Consider the following 19432-nt stretch of genomic DNA (forward strand, 5'->3'; position numbering starts at 1 on the left):
GATGCTTCTCTCTCTCTCCCTCTCCCCGCCTCTCTGAAATCAATAAAAATACATTAAAAAAAAAAAATTAGCCTGCAATCTCCGGGCAGCCATTTCATTAACTCTCCCCTAAGGCCTTGGCAGGGCCAGACCACATGACCTGGCGGGCCTTCTACAGCCTGACCCGCAGGCCGGGGGTCCCCCACCCTGCTTTCGCGTGACAACAGGAACACTTCCTCCCACACCTTTCCACGAGAGGACGACTGGTCACTTTCTAGTTCCAGCTGGAGGTGTATGTGTGTGTGAGCGTGCGCATGTGTGTGTGTGCATGTGTGTGTGGGCATGCTCGAAGCCATTCCAGAGGAACTGGGACGAGCCAGGTGCTGTCTGTCCTGTGTGGACCTGGCCCTGGGACTCGGCCAGGTTGGCTCATGGAGGCGCGTTCACAGCCGTCTTCTCCGACGCGAGCGACGGCGGGGCTGGCGTGAAAAACGGCGAGCCCTACGTGAGTCCAGAGAAGCTCATGCGAGCCGAGAGACCCCAGTTTCCCTCCTGCAGCCGTTAGTTAATGAGCCCGTCTCTCCCCCCATCCCTCACTCCCACGATAACGTCTCTCGCTTGTCATGCTGTGCGGTTCCCCGACGGACGGCGCCCGTGCCCGGGGATGCCATCTGCTCCTGCGGAGACGCTCCCTGTGCTGGGGGCGCGAGGAGCAGCCGGCTGGAGAGGGGCCAGCGAGGGGCCGGAGGCTCTGACACTCCGCGCCGAGGACATTCCTCGCCGATGGAGGTGAGTGTGGCGGGCACTTGGCGGGGCGAGCCACGTGGGTTTGAAATGAGAAGCCTGAAGCGGCGTAGGGAGATCGTAGGGAGATCGAGAGGCCCCGTCCCAGCTCTGCGGGCGGCCCGCTCCCCTCCCACCCGGGGGATGGATGCTGGAGGCTTGTCTGTATCGCCAGCTCTTGCCCATCCACCTGGCTGTTGGCAAACAAGGTTCCTGGCTCACGCGATGGCCGAAAGGGATGCCCTGCTTTCTCGTCGCGCCTTTTCTCTTCGAGCCTCTTGCTGTGACCTCCTCCTGGTCCAGAGGTCGTCGCTCAACCACGAAACCTCACTGGCCGGGCGAGAGCACGGAAATGTTTGACTGGCCTGGAAATGGGAGGAGGGGTCCCCTCCCCACGGAAACTGCCTCCGGGAGATAGTGGGATGTGAACCACTGGCTTTTCCGCCTCCTCTACCTCAGGGTCCCCGGGTCTCTCCAATTCTCCTCCTGCCTCATCAGCTCCTTTCTCCCCCGTCCCCAACGCAGCTGGTATCGCCGAGGGTCAGCCCTCCTGGTTCAGGCAGGTCCCAGGACGGCCTCCCCGCTCCAGCCCCTGCACCTGACCCCCCTCTGGAGTGGCCATGCTCATGGGATTGAGGGCTCATTGTCAATGCCCCCGGCCAGCAGGGGGCGCCAGGAGGCCCCGCAGTGCAGCCGGGAGCCTGGCTCAGTGTGGAGGAGAGTGGTGCCTTATGTCACACGAATGGACACAGACTGTCCAGTGCATGGGGTCTGGTGCCAGGCAGGTGGGTGGGTCTCGCTCAGGCCCAGTCTGTCCCTGTCACTCCTTCGGTCCCTCATTCCATCCAGGCCAACGCCCGGGAGGTCTACTCTCACAAAATTAAGAACGAACACAGCACCACAACCTCCATGAAAACGTCTCCTCTCCCCCATGAATGAACAAGAGAGTTGAGCCCTAGCTGGTTTGGCTCAGTGGATAGGGCGTCGGCCTGCGGACGGTGGCTCGATCCCCAATGTGGGGAGTGCAGGAGGCAGCGGATCAATGATTCTCTCTCATCATTGATGTTTCTCTCTCTCTCTGAAATCAATTAAAAAATATTCTTAAAAAAATAGAGTTGGAAACTATTCTTTCCTGAGGATGAAGGTTTGGAGTTCCAGCGGCAATGGCGGTGAGGAAGCTGGACCGGCCCTGCTCGGGCGCGGGCCCACGGCGGGGAGGACATGGGGTGCCCTCCCTCGTTCCTCCTTCCCTTCCTCCCAGGGCTCCCCAAGTGAATGCATCTGAGCTCCCTCCCCAAGGCAGCCCTGCAGTGCCACCATCAGGACGCCTGGGGGACTGCTCCGTGCTGGTGTGTGCCCCAGGGACACTCCAAAAGCAGGGGAGGGAAGGAATCAGGGCTAGCCTCCCTGCCTCCCGCCTTCCTGAACTCCCAGCAGAGAAAACACTCCCAGGATCTCAGGAGGGCGTCTGAGAGCAGGGGCCCTCCGGTCTGAGCACCGGACCCGAGGGGCAAAAAGGGGCAAAACCAAAGACACAGCGTGGATTCCAGCTCCGGCGACAGCCTGTGCCCTCGTAAAGGTCGCCTGCTGCTCCGATGCACCATCCCCACAGCATAACCGACGGACACAGACAACGGGGTGAGGGCATGTGCTAGGGTGGGAGCGGCCGGGGAGAGGTCAATGGGGGGGAAAAGGAGACTTTATGTAATACTTTGAACAACAAAGAATTTAAATTAAAAAAATAGATTAAGAATAAAATGAAGAAAAACACAAAACACAAGTAGATTTTTATTCATTTCAGAGAGGGAGAGGGAGAAACATCCATGATGAGAGAGAATCATGGATCTGCTGCCTCCTGCACGCCCCACACTGGGGATCGAGCCCACAACCCAGGCATGTGCCCTGACCCGGAATTGAACCCTGACCTCCTGGTTCATAGGTCGCCGCTCACCCACTGAGCCGCGCTGGGTGAGGCAGAGGTTTTAATAGGACTGAAGTACAAGTTCTACAGTTAGTTCTTGGTGGCGAGAGGGACCGAGGCAAGAACCACACCTGGAATGGCCACGAGAGGCTCGGCAGCGGTTCACTGAGTTCACCTCAGTCTAAGGGGCGCCATCGCAGTCCTTACTGCGTAGAAAGGTACGTTCAAAAGCATTCAGCGTGAAAACGTGGCCGTCAAACACAACACACGTATTACATAACCCACGGATTTCCCATTGAACTTCTGAAGCCTTTCATTCGCCGAGTCTTCCCGCCAGCACCTGGGACCGCATACCGCCTCTCCCCACGTGTCCTTAGACGGCGCACCGCCTCTCCCCGCGTGTTCCTTAGACGGCATACCGCCTCTCCCCGCGTGTCCTTAGATGGCGCACCGCCTCTCCCCGCGTCCTTAGACGGCGTATGGCCTCTCCCCCACGTGTTCCTTAGATGGTGCACCGCCTCTCCCCGCGTGTTCCCTAGATGGCGCACCGCCTCGCTCCGCGTGTCCTTAGACGGTGTACCTCCTCTCCCCGCGTGTCCTTAGACGGCACACCGCCTCTCCCCGCGTGTCCTTAGACGGCGCACCGCCTCTCCCCGCGTGTCCTTAGACGGCGTACCTCCTCTCCCCGCGTGTCCTTAGACGGCGTACCTCCTCTCCCCGCGTGTTCCTTAGACGGCGTACCTCCTCTCCCCGCGTGTCCTTAGACGGCGTACCGCCTCTCGCCCTCGTGCTTCGCCCGGTGGTACTTGACGTAGTCGTTGTGCAGCGCCTTGAAGCCGTCCCGCACCCCCGGCGGCAGCGCGGCGCGCAGGAACTGCACGTCAGGCTCGATGCAGAGGTCCAGGATGAGGTAGATGCCCTCCTGCAGGTGGCCTTTCACGGCCGGGTACAAGGTGACCTGGGAAAGGACACGCCCCGTGAGCGTACAGGCAGGCCCGACGAGGAATTCCCACGTCTGCCTCCAACTGGAGGAAGATACCCCCTTTAAAACACCGTCTTGCACCAGCTGACGTAACTGAGCATGCCCATCTTCAAAGTTCATACTTTGGGGAAACAGAAGCCAACTCCAGTGCACAAGCACCTGGAGTGAAGCATCACAGGAGTCGCTTCAAGTAAATAAACACGCGATGCCCAGGTGTTTACTGAGGGCAGTAAAACTTGGACTCTGGCCCTCGCTGGTGTGGCTCAGTGGGTAGAGCATCGGCCTGCCGACTGCAGGGTCTCGGGTTCAATTCCGGTCAAGGGCACATGCCTAGGATGAGGGCTCGATCCCCAGTGGGGGACGTGCAGGAGGCAGCCAATCAATGATTCCCTGACATCATTGATGTTTCTCTCTCTCTGTCCCTCCCTCTCCGAAATCAATAAAAAAAAAAAATAAAATAAATAAAAAATAAAGAGGAAGCTTCGAGGGTGGGAGGCGCACTGCCTGTCTGTGGATCTCGCCGCAAGAGGGAAAGAAAAAGTAAAATGAAAGGGACAGACGGGAAACAAAACACGTCCTTAACCTTAGCGGCAGGGTGAGGACGTTTGAAGCTGACCGCTCCGTCCGTCCATCCATCCATCCATCCATCCATCCATCCATCACACACGAAACCAAGAATTCCACCAGGGGTGGGTGGCCTGCGGATGGCAGAGCTGAGACCTGAAGCCACGCCCGTCACGATCCCTTTGGCCGGACGGTCTATCACCGTGCCGCCAGAGCAGAGAGCAGAAAGCGTCCCTCTCTCCCACTCTTTAACTAGCTCTGCTCTGGTGGCAACCGGAGGCCGAGGCCTCGAACCCACACAACCATGGCCTCTTTATGTCTCAGGCAACGTACTTACCAAACAAGAGGCAAAACGTCCATTTCTACAGCACTCGGCTCCCAGCCGATGCACGGGAGCATCTCTGAGCGGCTTAAAGGAGCCACCAGGGAGGAGCCGCACAGACGGCCTCTGAGTGATCACAGGGGGACAGTCGCGCCTCCGAGCCCCGGGTACGAGAGAGGCGGCCGGCAAGGAAGTCCCTGCCTGGTCCCCGCGGTGACGCGTTCCTGCGCGGAGGGCACGGGTCTGGAGGGGGCGCTGCTGCCTCGGAGCGACGCGGTCCCACCGGGTCTTCTGCTCCGACTCCTGACAGACGCCCACCCGCGCCCACGCCCCAGACACGCGAGGGGAACGCAAAGGCGGTTTGTGGACTGAGCCACGCTTGTTCTCTCGCGATCATTAACCTTAAAGATGGCTTTCTGGTGGACAAAGATCCCTGGTTCTCCCAGTGGGAGCCTCTTGTGAGCACGGAATCCTTTTTGCACGAGGAACAAGCGAAGGACAGAACACAGCCTCCTGCCGACGGGCCCCGGGGACACCGCGGCCCTAGGTGCGTCCCAGGGCCTCTGGCTTCCAAGGCCAAAAATAAAAAACCGAGAAGCACGAATGAGCCATGAGGGAGGCGGGGAGCCGGCTTACCTTCTGCACCTCCGTCACGTACTGGGCCACCATGAAGGGGGAGAACACGGCGAAGTCCTCGGCCCGGGCGGCGAGGTGGCTGTACATCCTCTCCACCAGGCGGGCGCACGCCAGCACCCCCGACAGGTCCTCCACGCCGCCTGCACGGCAGAGCGTGTCCGAGCCCGTGAGTCCCCCGCGTGTGCGCTCCCTCCTGCTAACCTCACACGGTCCCTGCGGCCCCACGTTCCTCAACGCGTCCCTCTCTCCCACTCTTTAACTAGCTCATTTTGCAGACAGGGAGAGGGAGACATGACATGTCCAAATATTTTGCTACGTAATGAAGGGAAGAACCGTTAGAACACCCAGGGAGTCCGTGGTTGTTTGCCAAGGCTGTCGAGAGTAATCGGGACTTTCGGGGTGAAGTCTAGGAGGGCTGCTGTATTTTAAAAGGAGATGGGTCTCTACCAGGAAGGCTTCAAATGGGGAAGACGGGAAATTTCTGAAGTGCTGTGTGACTTGTGACTTTAAAGACAAGAGGGCTCAGTGGTGTCACGGCCTCCCTACATTTCAGAAGCCGCAGGATTTCTCTCTTATGGACAGATACATGCGACTCCATTATTAGTGTCTTTCAAGTTCTCTTTTTTTTATATAAAAAAAAAGAACAGTTTGCCTTGGCCAGTTTGGCTCAGTGGATAGAGCGTCAGCCTAAGGACCGAAGGGTCCTGGATTCTATTCCAATCAAGGGCATATTGCCTGGGTCACAGGCTTGGTCCCCACTAGAGAGCGTGCAGGAGGCAGCCGATCCATGATTCTCTCTCCTCATTGATGTTTCTCTCTCCCTCCCTCTCCCTTCCTCTCTGAGATCAATAAGAGCATATATATGTACTAGTAGCCCGTTTGCACGAAGATTCGTGCAATAGACCTTCATTCACCTGGCTGCCTGCACCAGTTTTCTGCCGGCACCTGGGACCCAGGCCTTGGCTGTGGCCACCGCCTTCTGCCTTTTTCAGGGTCGGGGCTTGGCCCCGGGCGGTGGCCTTGGGCTCGGCCGCACCCAGTGTCCCTGCTACCGATCGCAGGAGCCGACCCCCAGTGGTTTCCTGCGATCGGTAAAGGCTCCCCTCTGGTGCCCAAGGCCGGAAAAGCCTCCGCCCGAGGCTTTCCCGGCCTTGGGCTCCGCCACACCCCAACGTCCCTGCAACGGTTTCCTGGTGGGCGTGTTTGGGTGGGCGTGGCTTGGGCGTAGCGAAGGTGTGGTCAATTTGCATATTTGTCTATTATAAGGTAAGATAAAAAGAGCAGCTTACTGATTTTCAGAGAGAAAGGAAGGAATGGCATAGCGGGTACTATGATGCCGAATTACCTTTGTCTTTCTGCCGTCCTTCACGCATCACGGAAAGCACCAACCGGTGGAAGCAGTTCAGGAAAGAAGGGACGGCCTTCAGCATCACCTGGAATACACACGGACACGGGAGGTCACGGTTCGATTCCCGGTCGGGGCACGTGCCCGGGTTGCGGGCTCCATCCCCAGTAGGGGGCTTGCGGGAGGCAGCTGGTGCATGATTCTCTCTCATCATTGATGTTTCTCTCCCTTCCTCTCCCTTTCCCTTCCTCTCTGAAATCTATAAAAACATTAAAAAAAAAAGAAAAGGAAAAGGGCAGGCGGCTGTCCCGGCCCCTCACCTTGGGGTGACACTGCAGGATGGTGAAGAGCACGCTGTGCACCCGCGGGAAGACGCGCCCGTACTCCGGCGGCGGCAGGCGGTCCAGCGGCACGGCCAGCAGGATGCTGAAGGCCAGGCTGATGTGGTGCGGGTTGCGGATGGCCTCCTCCCCCCGGCGCAGCAGCGCGGCCAGGACGTCCAAGATGGGCTCAACCACCGCCAAGGCCACGGGCTGCTCCTGGCACGCCTCTCGGTTTTGCAGCTACGGGACGAGAAGGGAGGGAGGGAAGGAATGGAAGGTGATTCTAGAAGAATCAACAACAGAGCCTGAGCAGGCGGCGGTAAGAATGGAGGTGGCCTAAGTCAGGCTGTCCCCGCTCCCAGCTGCGCCGATGAGGTCCGTGGGCAGGTGGAAGCGACGAGGCCGCTCCGCCCTGGGCCTGGGCGGGAAGAGGGGTGTCGGAAGCGGGGGGACCCACACTCACAGTCAGAGCCGTGATGATCTGGGGGCTCGCCCGCCAGAACAGGCTCGCCTGCTTCTCGCTGACCGGGCAGTCCAGCAGCAACTTGATCAGCGTCAGAGCCGACAAGATGGCCTGCGGAGAAAGAGAAAAAACATAACAGAGACCGCCCCTCTGAGGCCCACGCTGGGATGGAGCGGCCGCTGGCGTCCAATCCGTGTGCCGGGCTGGGCGAGACCCGGCGGGGAGAAGCCCGGGGACGCTGCGCTTCCTGTCACCCAAGAAAGAATGAGTAAGGCGAGCGGAACTGGGGCAAATCGGAGGTCGTGTCAACAGCGTCTCCCTAGACCCATGGTCGGCAAACTGCGGCTCGCGAGCCACATGCGGCTCTTTGGCCCCTTGAGTGTGGCTCTTCCACAAAATACCACGGCCTGGGCGAGTCTATTTTGAAGAAGTGGCGTTCAAAGAAGTTTAAGTTTAAAAAATTTGGCTCTCAAAAGAAATTTCAATCTGTGGACTAATGAGTTTGACGACCATGGCCCTAAACCAACCCGTGTAAGTGTCAGGATGGGGACCTGCCCGGCCACACACGGGCACAGCGATCTACAGAGGCCCAGTCCCGTCAGCACCGTGGGAGAGAGGAGGCTGGTGCGACCTCCCCGTGCAGGAGCGTGAGCGCCCGCGGGTAGGAGGAGGGGCAGGAGGACGAGCAGGCAAAGTGAACAAGTGAATGATGGGATCGGGGGCTGTGCTTGTGGGGGGCGGTTTTAAACCGCAAGGAAGGGAGTGCGTGGGGAGGAAACCAACTCTGCTGAGTGCCCGTGCCAATAAGCGTCTGATCCTGAACCGGGCACCTGACGCTCCCCTCATTCACGCGCCTGCCGGGCGGGGGTACCCACCGGCTGGTCTGCGCTCCACGCGTTCCTGAGGTCCAGCCCTCGGAGCACACACTGCAGCACCGCCCGGAAGTCCTCGGTCGTCCCGGCCTCCAGCAGGTGGGCGAGCAGGGCTCCCAGGTGGGGCTCGATGGCCTCAACTGCCAGAGCTGGAACGGCGGGGTCTGCGTGGAAGACGGGACCGAAAAGGGGAGGGGGGATACATCAGAGCAGCCGCGTGCTGACACAGGGCGCAGCCAGGGAAGGCCACGTTCAGGGGCGTGGGCGCGCGCCGCGCCGGGCCCGGCATCCCCAGCCCGATGCCGCTCGCACACGATGATGCTCGGCAGGCCTAGCACGCGGACAGGCGACTGTTACTCTCTTTAACGTTTTTCCTACTGTCTTTTTCTGTTGTTTGTTCATCCTCACCTGAGGACATTTTTCCACTGACGTTTACAGAGAGTGGAAGGCAGGGGGAGAGACAGAGAGAGAGGGAAACATCGATGTGAGAGACACACATCGATTGGTTGTCTCCCCTAGGCGCCCGACTGGGGTTGGGAATGGACCCTGCAACCGAGGTACGTGCCCCAGACGGGGATCGAACCCGGGACCCTCCAGTCCCCAGGCCGGTGCTCTATCCACTGAGCCACACCGGCCAGGACTGTTTTTTTTCCTACTTCCCTTGAATTCTTTTAGGAGACCAGCAGGGTCATAGGGGTGGGCGGGTACTTTTAAGCAGACGGTCAGGTGGGAGGGATAATAGAACCCCACACTTCCGGGGACTGCCTGGGGTAGTCTCTCACTCGAGGCAGGAACCCCCCACACTCCCCGCGTGTCCCCGTGTCCCCGGTTTCCTAACAAGAGCCCCAAGTGAGGCCCTAACCGGTTTGGCTCAGTGGATAGAGCGTCGGCCTGCGGACTGAAGGGTCCCAGGTTCGATTCCAGCCAAGGGCATGTACCTTGGTTGCGGGCACATCCCCAGTGGGGGGTGTGCAGGAGGCAGCTGGTCAATGTTTCTCTCTCATTGATGTTTCTAACTCTCTATCCCTCTCCCTTCCTCTCTGTAAAAAAATCAATAAAATATATTTTTTTAAAAAGAAGAGTCCCAAGTGAGGACATTCAGGGCCCTTCACCCTCTGACCCCAGCTTGTCTGTCCGACCCCGTTTCGGCCGTGGGGCCGCTGCAGGGGGCCAGGGCACCGTCCTGCGCCCCGTCTTTACTTGCTGGCACTGAGGGCAGAGGGACCGAAGGCTGAGAGGTGTGTTCCCCGTTTCCCACAAGCTGTGAGATCCCAGACTCGGGGTCTCCATGCCCCTCAATTCCCTCCCCAGTGCAATGGGCACCAGAGCCCCAGCTCCTGGGGCTCCCCCTGCGGAGTGTCGGCCACACGCCAGGCTCGCCCGCCATCCCCCCTGGCCTCCGGGCCTCCACCATCCCCACTGTCCTCCGGGCCTCCACCATCCCCACTGTCCTCCGGGCCCCCGCAGGCCGCTGCTCACTCCTGCTCCACCTGCCTGCACCCCAACCTCTGGCCCCAGAGCCAGCCTGAGAGGAGACCTCTTACCTGCAAGAACCGTTCTCACAGAGTGAAACACGGCGGCGAAGACAGGCTCCCCCGCGGGGTGCAGCTCCGGGGCCAGCAAGAAGAGCGTCAAGAAGCGCGCGGCCGCCTGGAAGGCCGGGGCATCCCGGGCCAGGGCGGGCAGCTCCGCCAGCAGCTGCGAGTACACGCTCCGGTAGAGGGCCGGGTGCGAGAGCCGCGTCCCGTCCGGCGCTTGGGACGGCTCGGTCCCCCCGCCGCCGGGCCCGGGGTGCTGGCCCAGGTCCGCCTCCAGGAGCGTGCTGACCGCGGCGAGGAGGGCGGCGGGCGGGGGGCCACGAGCCGCCCAGGGCTGCAGCACGGCGCCCGTCCGCAGCACCGCCTGCCGCAGCAGCCCCGGCAGCGCCTCGGGGGCCTCGGGCTGCGGCCTCCGCTCCCGGACGACGGGCCCCAGGACGCGGCATAAGGCGGTCAGCGACACCAGCAGGAGCTGCCGGCCCAGGGGGCTGCTCTCCCGCTGGGTGCCCTTGGCCGCCTCCGTGTACGCGCCGCACCCCGAGAGGAAGGCGAGGATCTTCCCGAAGTTGAGCACCAGGCTGTGCTTCGCCTGCACCAGCGTCTGCAGAAGCTGCTCCAGGAAGGTCCCGGCCGCCTGGAGGAACTCCCGCCACGGGGCGGCGTCCCCGTCCACGTCCCCGTCCACGCGCAGCCGGCGGCAGGCCCCGAACAGCGAGGTCAGGACGATTTCGCAGAGGTCGCTGGCGTACATGACCTTGAGCACGGAGCGGGCGCTCTTGGCTCTCTGCAGACGGCCGAGGAGCCGGTAGCAGGCCGTCAGAAACGTCAGGGCCAGGGAGGGGGCGCAGGAGCCCCCCGGCGAGGCCAGGGCCGCGGACAGCAGCAGGAGGAAGTAGCGCGCGTGGCGGGGGGCCGCCAGGCTGTCCAGCTGCAGAGCAGAAACGACCTCCAGCAGCCCCAGGAGGCGCCCCAGCGGCTCCTCCTCCAGCCGGATGGGGAAGCCGCCCTGCACCAAGGAGAGGAGGTTCCGGGCAACGTCCCCTCTGGGTTCCGTCCCTTCGGGTCCCGCTTTGGCGAATCTGGCTTCCCAAGGAGCCACGTCCCCGGGGTCCTCCTCAAAGAGCCAGGGCAGCTGCTGACGGAGAGGGCCCGGGTCCCCCTGGGTGCCTGCGCGCAGGACGCCGGCGCAGTCCTCGGCGAGGCGGGTCAGGAAGGCGGCGTGCAGGGACGGCAGCTCAGGGAAGACGGGGCTGCGGAGCACGGCCTCGGAGATCTTCCCCAGCGTGACCTGCGGCTCCTCCTCCTCGTCGGCGGGGCCGTCCGGGGCGCCGCTCACGGGCAACGTCCTCAGCAGGACGCCGGCCAGGTACCGCACGTCGCCCGGCCCGAGATAGGGCACCAAGATGGTGAGGTTGGACACCACCAGGTGCCAGTGTGCCACGGGGTACGTGCCCGCACTCACCGTCCCCACCTGCCCGTCCCAGGGAGCTGCCGTCCCCCGGGTCAAGCTCTCCCGGCCGGAACCCAGGATGTAGGCGGCATCGGCCCGCAGGGTCTGGAGGGCCTCTTCGGATGGGGAAGAACCGATCTGCACTAACGTCCTCTTCACCTTCTGCAGGTACAGCTGCTCCAGGCAGTACCTGCCCACTGAGTCGAACTGAGCCGCGACCTTTGCTATCTTCCTCCAGCAGCGCGCTTCCACGCCCGGGAGCAACGGAGGGAGGCGCGAGCACTCCGGGGTCTCGCCCGCGAGGGCCCCCGACGACGACGCGGCGCGATACTGGCTGCAGTTCAGGCTGAGCGCGGCGTCCACCTGGGCCCAGGCGTGCGCGAGCAGCAGCGCGGCGTCGCTGACCTTCTGCAGCCACGGCTCCGGGCCGGGGCCCGGGGGCGCCAACAGGAGGCCCAGCAGCGGCTGCACGAGCTCACGGAGCATCCGCTCCATCGCGGCCCGCGTCCGCCGGACCACGGGCAGGGGCGTGCCGGCGTCCGGGCACCGCGCGTGGACCAGGACGCAGTGCAGCAGTGCGCTCAGGGACAGCGCCTTCAGGGCCATGTCCACGTCGCCCCGCAGGCAGGGCAGGACCGCGGCCTGGAACTTCTCCAGCACGAGGGCCCACGTGTCCAGGATCTGGCTCAGGGGCAGGTCCAGGAGGCAGTCGCGGAGGGCCGAGGCGGGGCCCGCGGCCAGCACGGGCGGCCTCAGCGCGTCGGCGGCCGGCCGGCAGATCACCCCCAACACCTCCTCGAACAGCCGCGGCACCTGCCGGAGCTTGGCGTACGTCTGGAAGAGGGTGTGGACCAGGGCCTCCTGGGCCTTCCTGGTCCGAGACTCCGCCACGTCGGCGTCGATCCACGCCGAGGCCAGCAGGTCGTCCAGGTCGGGCTCCAGGATCAGGTGGTTCAGCGACAGCAGCACCCGGAGGCAGCGGAACCAGGCCGGCACGGAGGCCTGCGCGTGGCTGACCAGCAGCTCGGCCACGCGGCGGTAGAAGCGGAACTGAGCCTCGCCGTGGCGGATCCTGTCCGCCGCGATGTTGTAGATGTTGTTGCCGGCCACGGAGGTCAGCAGCTGCTCCACGACCAGGAGCTCCGCGGTCCAATCCGACGTGGACAGGGCTGGCTCCGACCCCTCCCGCAGGCGCGCCACCCGCAGGCAGCCGAACAGCCGGGGCAGCAGCTGGAAGCACAGGAGCTGGGTCCCCTCCTTGAGGTAGGCGTCGAGGAAGAGCTTGTACAGCAAGGCCACCGAGCTGGCCACGACGGCGGCGCGGAGGGGCGGCTCGCAGTAGCCGGCGTCGGCCAGCCTGGCGATCACGGTGTCCGCGGGGGCCAGCAGGTTCTTCATGGCCCCCATCTTGCCGTCCTCCGGCGGCTGGTCCAGGAGCTCCTCCTTGTAGGACGGGAGCAGCTCGGCCTGGAAGACTCCGCCGCGCAGCACGGCCTCCAGCTGGCTCCGGAGCTCCCGGCTCAGCGCCGGCCGCAGCTGGCCCGGGCCGGCCTGCGCCCACGTGCCCCCCGAGAGCAGGTGCCTGAGGACCAGGCAGGGCTGGAGCAGGTGGCCGGTCACCTCCCCGAAGGCCCGCCGCGGGTTGACCTGCTGCTGCTGGACCGAGAGGTAACGGCCCAGGGCCAGGTGGATGACCTCAAACAGCTGGGCCACCGCGGCCGCCTCTGGCTGCCGGCAGGCCGCCCAGCACAGCTGGCTCAGCAAGGCCACCAGCAGCTCCTGCCGGGCCGTGTAGGTGACCGCGAGGGCCGGCGTGGACAGGATGGCCTGGCAGCAGCTGAGCACGGCGCCGACGTGTGTCTGGGATCCCGAAAGGGAGAACTCGGCTAGTCTCTCGTTGATGACCTGAGCATGGAAAGAAAGCAAGCAAGCTCATGACTGGCCCTAACCGCCCCCCACGCCCCCCCCCCCACACACACACCCCCACACACACAAAATACAACAGAATCAATCCACTCTCTCCTTGTCTTCATCTTCATTTAAAAAAAAAAAAAAGGAACGCCAGAGCCCGGCCGGCGTGGCTCAGTGGTTGAGCATCGACCTATGAACCAGGAGGTCACGGTTCGATTCCCGGTCAGGGCACAGGCCCGGGTTGCAGGCTCCATCCCCAGTGTGGGGCGTGCAGGAGGCAGCCGATCAGTGATTCTCTCTCATCATTAATGTTTCTCTCTCTCTCTCCCTTCCTCTCTGAAATCAATACAAGATATTTTAGAAAATAAATAAAATAAAAAATGTCTAAAAGTGACATACAATTTAGGACATACTTTCAAGAACCATCAGAGCCTATGTAGCTTCAGGCGGCTCGTCCCTTGAATCCTCCCCTGGTTTCCTCTCTCTTCCTGCATGCACGCGGGCGAGGCAGTGTGGGGCGAACAGCACCAGCCTGGCCACCAGGCAGCCTGGGCCACTTCCTCGCTGTGTGGCTTTCAGCAAGTTACTTAACCTCTCTGAGCCTGGCACACACAAAGTGCTCCTTTCTCCTTATTGGTGCTTTCTATGGCCACCAGCTAGTCCCATAGTATTTGCAAATACTCCCGTTTTGACAACGAAGGTCACAATTCTGATCTGAGACTTCAAAATCACTCTGAGTCGAGAATCTGAGGAAATTCCGAGCCAGATTTTGGCCTTTGACCTCCCCTTCAGTGTGGGTGGGGGTGGGTCATAAAGTAGCATCATCTGCTGGCTATCTTTAGTTAAAAAGGTAATCAACAGCCACTTCATGAAATAGTTCTAAACTTCTCCTGAATATTAAACAACAAAGTACTTAGCCCAGTGTAGAGCATTCGATACTTGTTCGATGGATAACGGTCGTTATTATAACCCTAACTAGAGGCCCGGTGCATGAACTTGTGCACGGGTGGGGTCCGGCCGGCCGGCCGGCCTGCCCCGATTGGGCCAATCCTCAGGCAGTTGGCAGGCCGACCCTGCCCCTAATTGGGGTGGGAGGTGGGGCTGATTGGGGGCAGGGCTGGCTGAAGGGAGGGGACATGGGCAGTTGGTGGGCCGGCCCCGCCCCCTGGTCGAACTCCCGGTGGAGGGGGCAATTTGCATATTAGCTTTTTATTATATAGGATTTTATTTCTTTCTCCCCCACCTGGACATTTCCTGCAAATTGACATAATTGACCCTAACACCAGTAAGCCTCCAGCGCTGACAGAAAGTCGAGAGAGGTGCATGTTACACACACAGAACAGCACGAGGCATTCCTACCTTGACCAGGGAAACCTGGAGGGTGACTGTCTTTCCATCCTTGAGGAGGCGCTGTAGTTTTTTGCTACGCAGAACATTATCTATGTAGACCCAAAGCCTTTCAACAATGTCCTCCTTCAGTTCAAGTTTCTTCTTATAAAAGGAGACCAATGATTGCCTTGCCCAATCAAGTAATACCTAAACATGGAAGAAATAGACTCTGAAAATAAGTGAAGTTATTTGCCAAGAAATAAAAACACTGGACATTGACAGAGACAAACCAGGTACAACCAAATCCAACTGCCAGGGGGAACCCTCCCCTCTAACACCCACCTTCAGTAATAGCCTATGACACGGATGCTTTCACATCGTAAAATGATTATTATCACAGAATAAAAACAACTTGGTCTTCATCTGAGGTCAAAAAAAAGTTTCAAGTGAAAGTCTAGCAGTTTCTTCTAACTTCTCTATATAGTTATGCTAAATTTCTAAAGTTAGAAGCACAACAGTTGCTCAGAATGGCCACAAAATGAAGCGAAAACGCAGAGTTAAAAGACAGGCCAGCATGGCTCAGTGGTCATGGTTCAATTCCCGGTCAAGGCACATGCCCGGGTTGCGGGCTCGATCCCCAATGTGGGGTGTGCAGGGGGCAGCCGATCCATGATTCTCTCTCATCATTGAAGTTTCTATCTCTCTCTCTCCCTCCCTCTCCCTTCCTCTTTGAAATCAATAAAAATATATATATATTTTTTTAAGTGCAAATTGGTAGTTACAGAATAATCATGCGATGTACGCTACAGCATAGAAAATAGTCAATAATAATGTAATAACTATGTGTGGTGCCAAGTAGATACTTGAAATATCGAAAAGGAGGGGAGCATTCTATAAATTATCTGATTGTCTAACCACTAGGATGTACAGCTGGAACAAATGTAAAATAATACTGAATGTCAACTGTAGTCTATATATATAAAAGGCTAATAATATGCAAAGTGTCCCCTCAGGAGTTCGATCACTCACTATGACATGTACTGACCACCAGGGGGCAGCTGTCAGCCGGGGAAGGGAGGCTCCGATTGGCCGTGATCGCAGGCCAGGCCTAGGGACCCTACCCGTGCACAGATTTTGTGCACCGGGCCTCTAATAGAAAAATAACATTTTAAAAAATGCCTGCCATAACCTCCCCTTTCACCTCACCCTGTGAAGTCCCGCTGCCAGGAATCTCAGGTGCAGCTGGTTTTAGAACCTCCTGGATACGCTACTGTTCCACATCATCCTGTCCCTCTCCATCAAATGACAGATGGAACCCATCTTTAACACTTTTTGTACTGTCTCTGTTAATACTAGCATATGGGTGTATGTGAACCCAATTTCATGAGCTCATCCAAATACATTAGGCCAGTGGTCAGCAAACTGCGGCTCTCGAGCCACATGCAGCTCTATGGCCCCTTGAGTGTGGCTCTTCCACAAAACACCACGGCCTGGGCGAGTCTATTTTGAAGAAGTGGCATTAGAAGAAGTTTAAGTTTAAAAAATTTGGCTCTTGCCGAAACCGGTTTGGCTCAGTGGATAGAGCGTCGGCCTGCGGACTCAAGGGTCCCAGGTTCGATTCCGGTCAAGAGCATGTACCTTGGTTGCAGGCACACCCCCAGTAGGGCGTGTGCAAGAGGCAGCTGATCGATGTTTCTCTCTCATCGATGTTTCTAACTCTCTATCCCTCTCTCTTCCTCTCTGTAAAAAATCAATAAAATATATTAAAAAAAATAAAATAAAAATTTGGCTCTCAAAAGAAATTTCAATCGTTGTACTGTTGATATTTGGCTCTGTTGACTAATGAGTTTGCCGACCACTGCATTAGGCAAATAAGATTGAGAATGTTAAAAAAAAAGAGCAATGACTTTCTGGGTCCCTAACCCATTCCTAGAAGGCCTTAATATATAAATACCAAAGCTTTTCCTGCACGGAGCCTGCAACACGGGCATGTGCCCCGACCAAGAATCAAACCATGACCTCCTGGTTCGTAGGTCGACGCTCAACCACTGAGCCACAGGGGCCAGGCAATACTAAAGCCTTTCTACTTCCCAACCTTCAGCTCATCAAATTCCAAAGACCTTTAACGAAGCTCCAACAGGCAGTCGCGCGTGAAACGTGGCTTTGGATTTATGAACCAATGGAGCTACCAACACAGTCAGAACGTAAGTTTGGTACCTGACTCCCAATTTGTTCGCCGATGCACACGCTTAATTTGGAATAGGAGACGTTTCCAAGCATAAGAGATGCTGACGGAGGTTTTGCAACAGAAACCATTGGTTAATGAAACACCCGAACTATTCCTTTTTCCTCAGACATTACTTTAACTTCCAACCATGTTTCCTTCCCCAGCTTTTTCTTTCATCTTCTAACTTTTTTTTTTTTTACTAAATGTCAACATGCAGTCTACATAACTGGGAATGATAGTAGGTTATAGAAACATAAGTTTCCCATTAAACTTACTTGCTCTTTGTTGGGAAGAATGCACTGGTGGGAAATCCAAGCAAAGTGAGCTAGCTTTAGTTTATCTTCCCAGGAAGTTCTCTTGCTTTTAAGCTTAAGGGAAATGCCAGAATAAACAGCAGCCATTGCTACACTTCACCTGCAATACATAACACGATTGAAAAAGTTAGATCAAGGTCAAACTCAACAGGCAGCAGAAAATGAACATTACGAATCTTATTGTCTACATAATACATATGTGTGTGTATATACACTGAGTGTCCAGATTATGATGATCTCTGAACGCATAATCATCTGGCCACTCAGTGTATATCTTATATAATAAAAGGTAATATGCAAATTGTCCCCTCGACCAGGAATTCGACCAGCAGGCAGGCCGGCCAAGCACCCATGTCCCCTCCCCCTGGCCAGGCTGGCCAGACCCCACCCATGCACGAATTCATGCATGGGGCTTCATGAATTATGCATTCAGAGATCATAATAATCTGGCCACTCAGTGTATATATTTCTTTAATGAATTAAAACACATCAACAGAACTGTTGGGCATAAATCTATATATAAGTTGCTAGCGTGCAAGAATTTTCTGGGGGGACTGCAGACAAAAGCAGGCAGAAGATAGATTGCACACATAGGTACGACTATTCCTACTGGGCTCAAACATCGCATCCTCAAAGGTGAGTGAGTATGCATGAATTCAACTGGGCAAAACCCAGTGGAAGAAGATCCATTCACACACATGGCTTTGGGTTGAAAAAAGTTAAGTTTCTGTACAAATCTCCTAAAACATACTATGTATTATGTATCAGCAACAGCTCCATTAAGTAGTTCAAAGAGCTAAACAAGCAGTATTTAGAGAAACAATATCCCTCCAAGTGAAAAAAACAAACAAAAAACTTTAGTATAAACCCGGTCCCAAGGGGAGTACTGTTATTTCGGCTGCAACAGTAACTTCCCACTGTAACTTTGTTAATGTATAAACTCACCAAGACATGCTGCTTCCAAAAAGACTACAAAATATAGCTACACAGTTAAGACTGCAAACAGAGAATACAACAAAATCCTCAACAAAGAAGGAAGGCAGACATACCAACCACCTAGAATTCTATACAATTGAAGGGTACCTCTGAGTTTCCTAAAAGTCATAGTAAAAAAAAAAGGGGGTGGGGTGGGGTGGGAAATATCTCTGGTTAAGCCATTTTCATTAGATGAAAATACACGTCATTCCTTCCAAAGAGAAACATTTTCATGATACTTAATACTGAAAGGATGGTAAATAAAAAAACAAAACAGGACAACGGAAACACCCAAAAAAAATAAAAGCCCTAACCGGTTTGGCTCAGTGGATAGAGCTTCGGCCTGCGGACTCAAGGGTCCCAGGTTCGATTCCGGTCAAGGGCATGTACCTTGGTTGCGGGCACATCCCCAGTAGGGAGTGTGCAGGAGGCAGCTGATGGATGTTTCTCTCTCATTGATGTTTCTAACTGTCTCTCCCTCTCCCTTCCTCTCTGTAAAAAATCAATAAAACATATATATATATTTTTTTTAAAAAAATAAATAAATAAAAAATCGCATTCCATGATTTTCTCATAAAACTGTCAAACCCAAAGCATTTCCAGTTGGATCGCTTGCACTTTTTAAATCTATGGGCCCTGAAATCCTACAGCCCCACCTTACATGGAGCGCGGTACCCTTCCCTCCACAGGACAGGCCCCGTCAAGCGCTGTCACTTTCCTGTTTTGTCAAAACGTCCACCACCCAACAACTGGTTACTTAACTTGCCAGTTCGGTATGTTTGTAGCCATCGCCCCGGCTTCAAGGTACTTACAAAGTGTCTGCACAGCTGGCTACAAAGACGCCCAGGGACCCTCCGGCACCGACCCACGCTCCTCTCGGGGTTCCCACCCTCCAGCGGACCTAGGAAGGGGGTGTGCACAGCCCGACGCGGACGGCGATCCCCGCGATTTCTCACGCCAAAGCTGCTCCCGCGCGGCTACCCGCGGAATGCCGCCGAAGGAGCGAGGCCAGGGGGCTCCCTGCCCAGCGCACGACCCCGGGAGGGGCGGGCCCGGGGCGGAGGGTCTTCCCCAAGGTGACCAACCAGCTCGCCTCGGGGTCCACCCTGGGTAGGAGCCCCGGACGCGGGCGGAGGGCCGTCCCCAGGTTGGGTGCTCACCTCCAGGCGGATCCTGGGTCGGGGCCAACCTCTCCACGGTCCGCGGTCCCCGGGGAGGGCTCACCTGTGGCCCCGGGCGGCCGGCGAGGATGGAGGGCGGTCCCCGGGTGAGGGCGCCCCTCGAGGCCCGGCCGGGACCGGGACCGCGGGCGAGGGCGGAGCGCGGCGGCGGCCGTCGGGGCTCCGGGGCTGCGGCACCACGTGGGCCCGGCCCCGCTCCTTCCGACCGACGGCAGCGCGGGGCGGGGCGGGGCGCGGGGCGGGGCGCGCACGCCAGGCATCGCCAGCGGAGCGCCGAGGCGCCGCGCCCATTGGCGGAGACGGTTGCGCGTCGGAGG

The 19432-nt window shown here is 58.0% G+C and overlaps 1 protein-coding gene across 2 annotated transcripts; it reads right to left on the reverse strand.

Annotated features, from left to right (window-relative positions):
• Positions 1-544: 544 nt before the first annotated feature.
• On the reverse strand, positions 545-19331 carry URB2 (URB2 ribosome biogenesis homolog). Of its 2 annotated transcripts, none has more exons than XM_079763512.1 (10): positions 19159-19331; positions 16921-17059; positions 14449-14625; positions 9735-13083; positions 8194-8354; positions 7319-7429; positions 6853-7095; positions 6533-6620; positions 5188-5327; positions 545-3641 (listed from the first exon to the last, which is right to left on the reverse strand). In XM_079763512.1, the coding sequence occupies exons 2-10, from the start codon at positions 17044-17046 to the stop codon at positions 3444-3446; spliced, it is 4593 nt and encodes a 1530-aa protein (XP_079619638.1). In that variant the 5' UTR covers positions 17047-17059; positions 19159-19331; the 3' UTR covers positions 545-3443. The 2 variants fall into 2 exon arrangements, with proteins under 2 accessions (XP_079619638.1, XP_079619637.1); XM_079763511.1 differs by having other exon boundaries at positions 546-3641; positions 19095-19331.
• Positions 19332-19432: the final 101 nt, after the last annotated feature.

This window comes from Cnephaeus nilssonii, assembly GCF_951640355.1.
Source record: "Cnephaeus nilssonii genome assembly, chromosome: 23".
Classification (NCBI taxonomy): Eukaryota; Metazoa; Chordata; class Mammalia; order Chiroptera; family Vespertilionidae; genus Cnephaeus; species Cnephaeus nilssonii.

Excerpts from the sequence above, each read along its gene's own strand:
- URB2 (XM_079763512.1), bottom strand. The coding sequence starts at position 17,046 with ATGGCTGCTGTTTATTCTGGCATTTCCCTTAAGCTTAAAAGCAAGAGA. Across the intron at positions 14,626-16,920 it reads TTCTTCCCAACAAAGAGCAA|GTATTACTTGATTGGGCAAG; the intron begins GTAAGTTTAATG and ends TTCCATGTTTAG. Across the intron at positions 7,096-7,318 it reads AGATCATCACGGCTCTGACT|CTGCAAAACCGAGAGGCGTG; the intron begins GTGAGTGTGGGT and ends CTCGTCCCGTAG.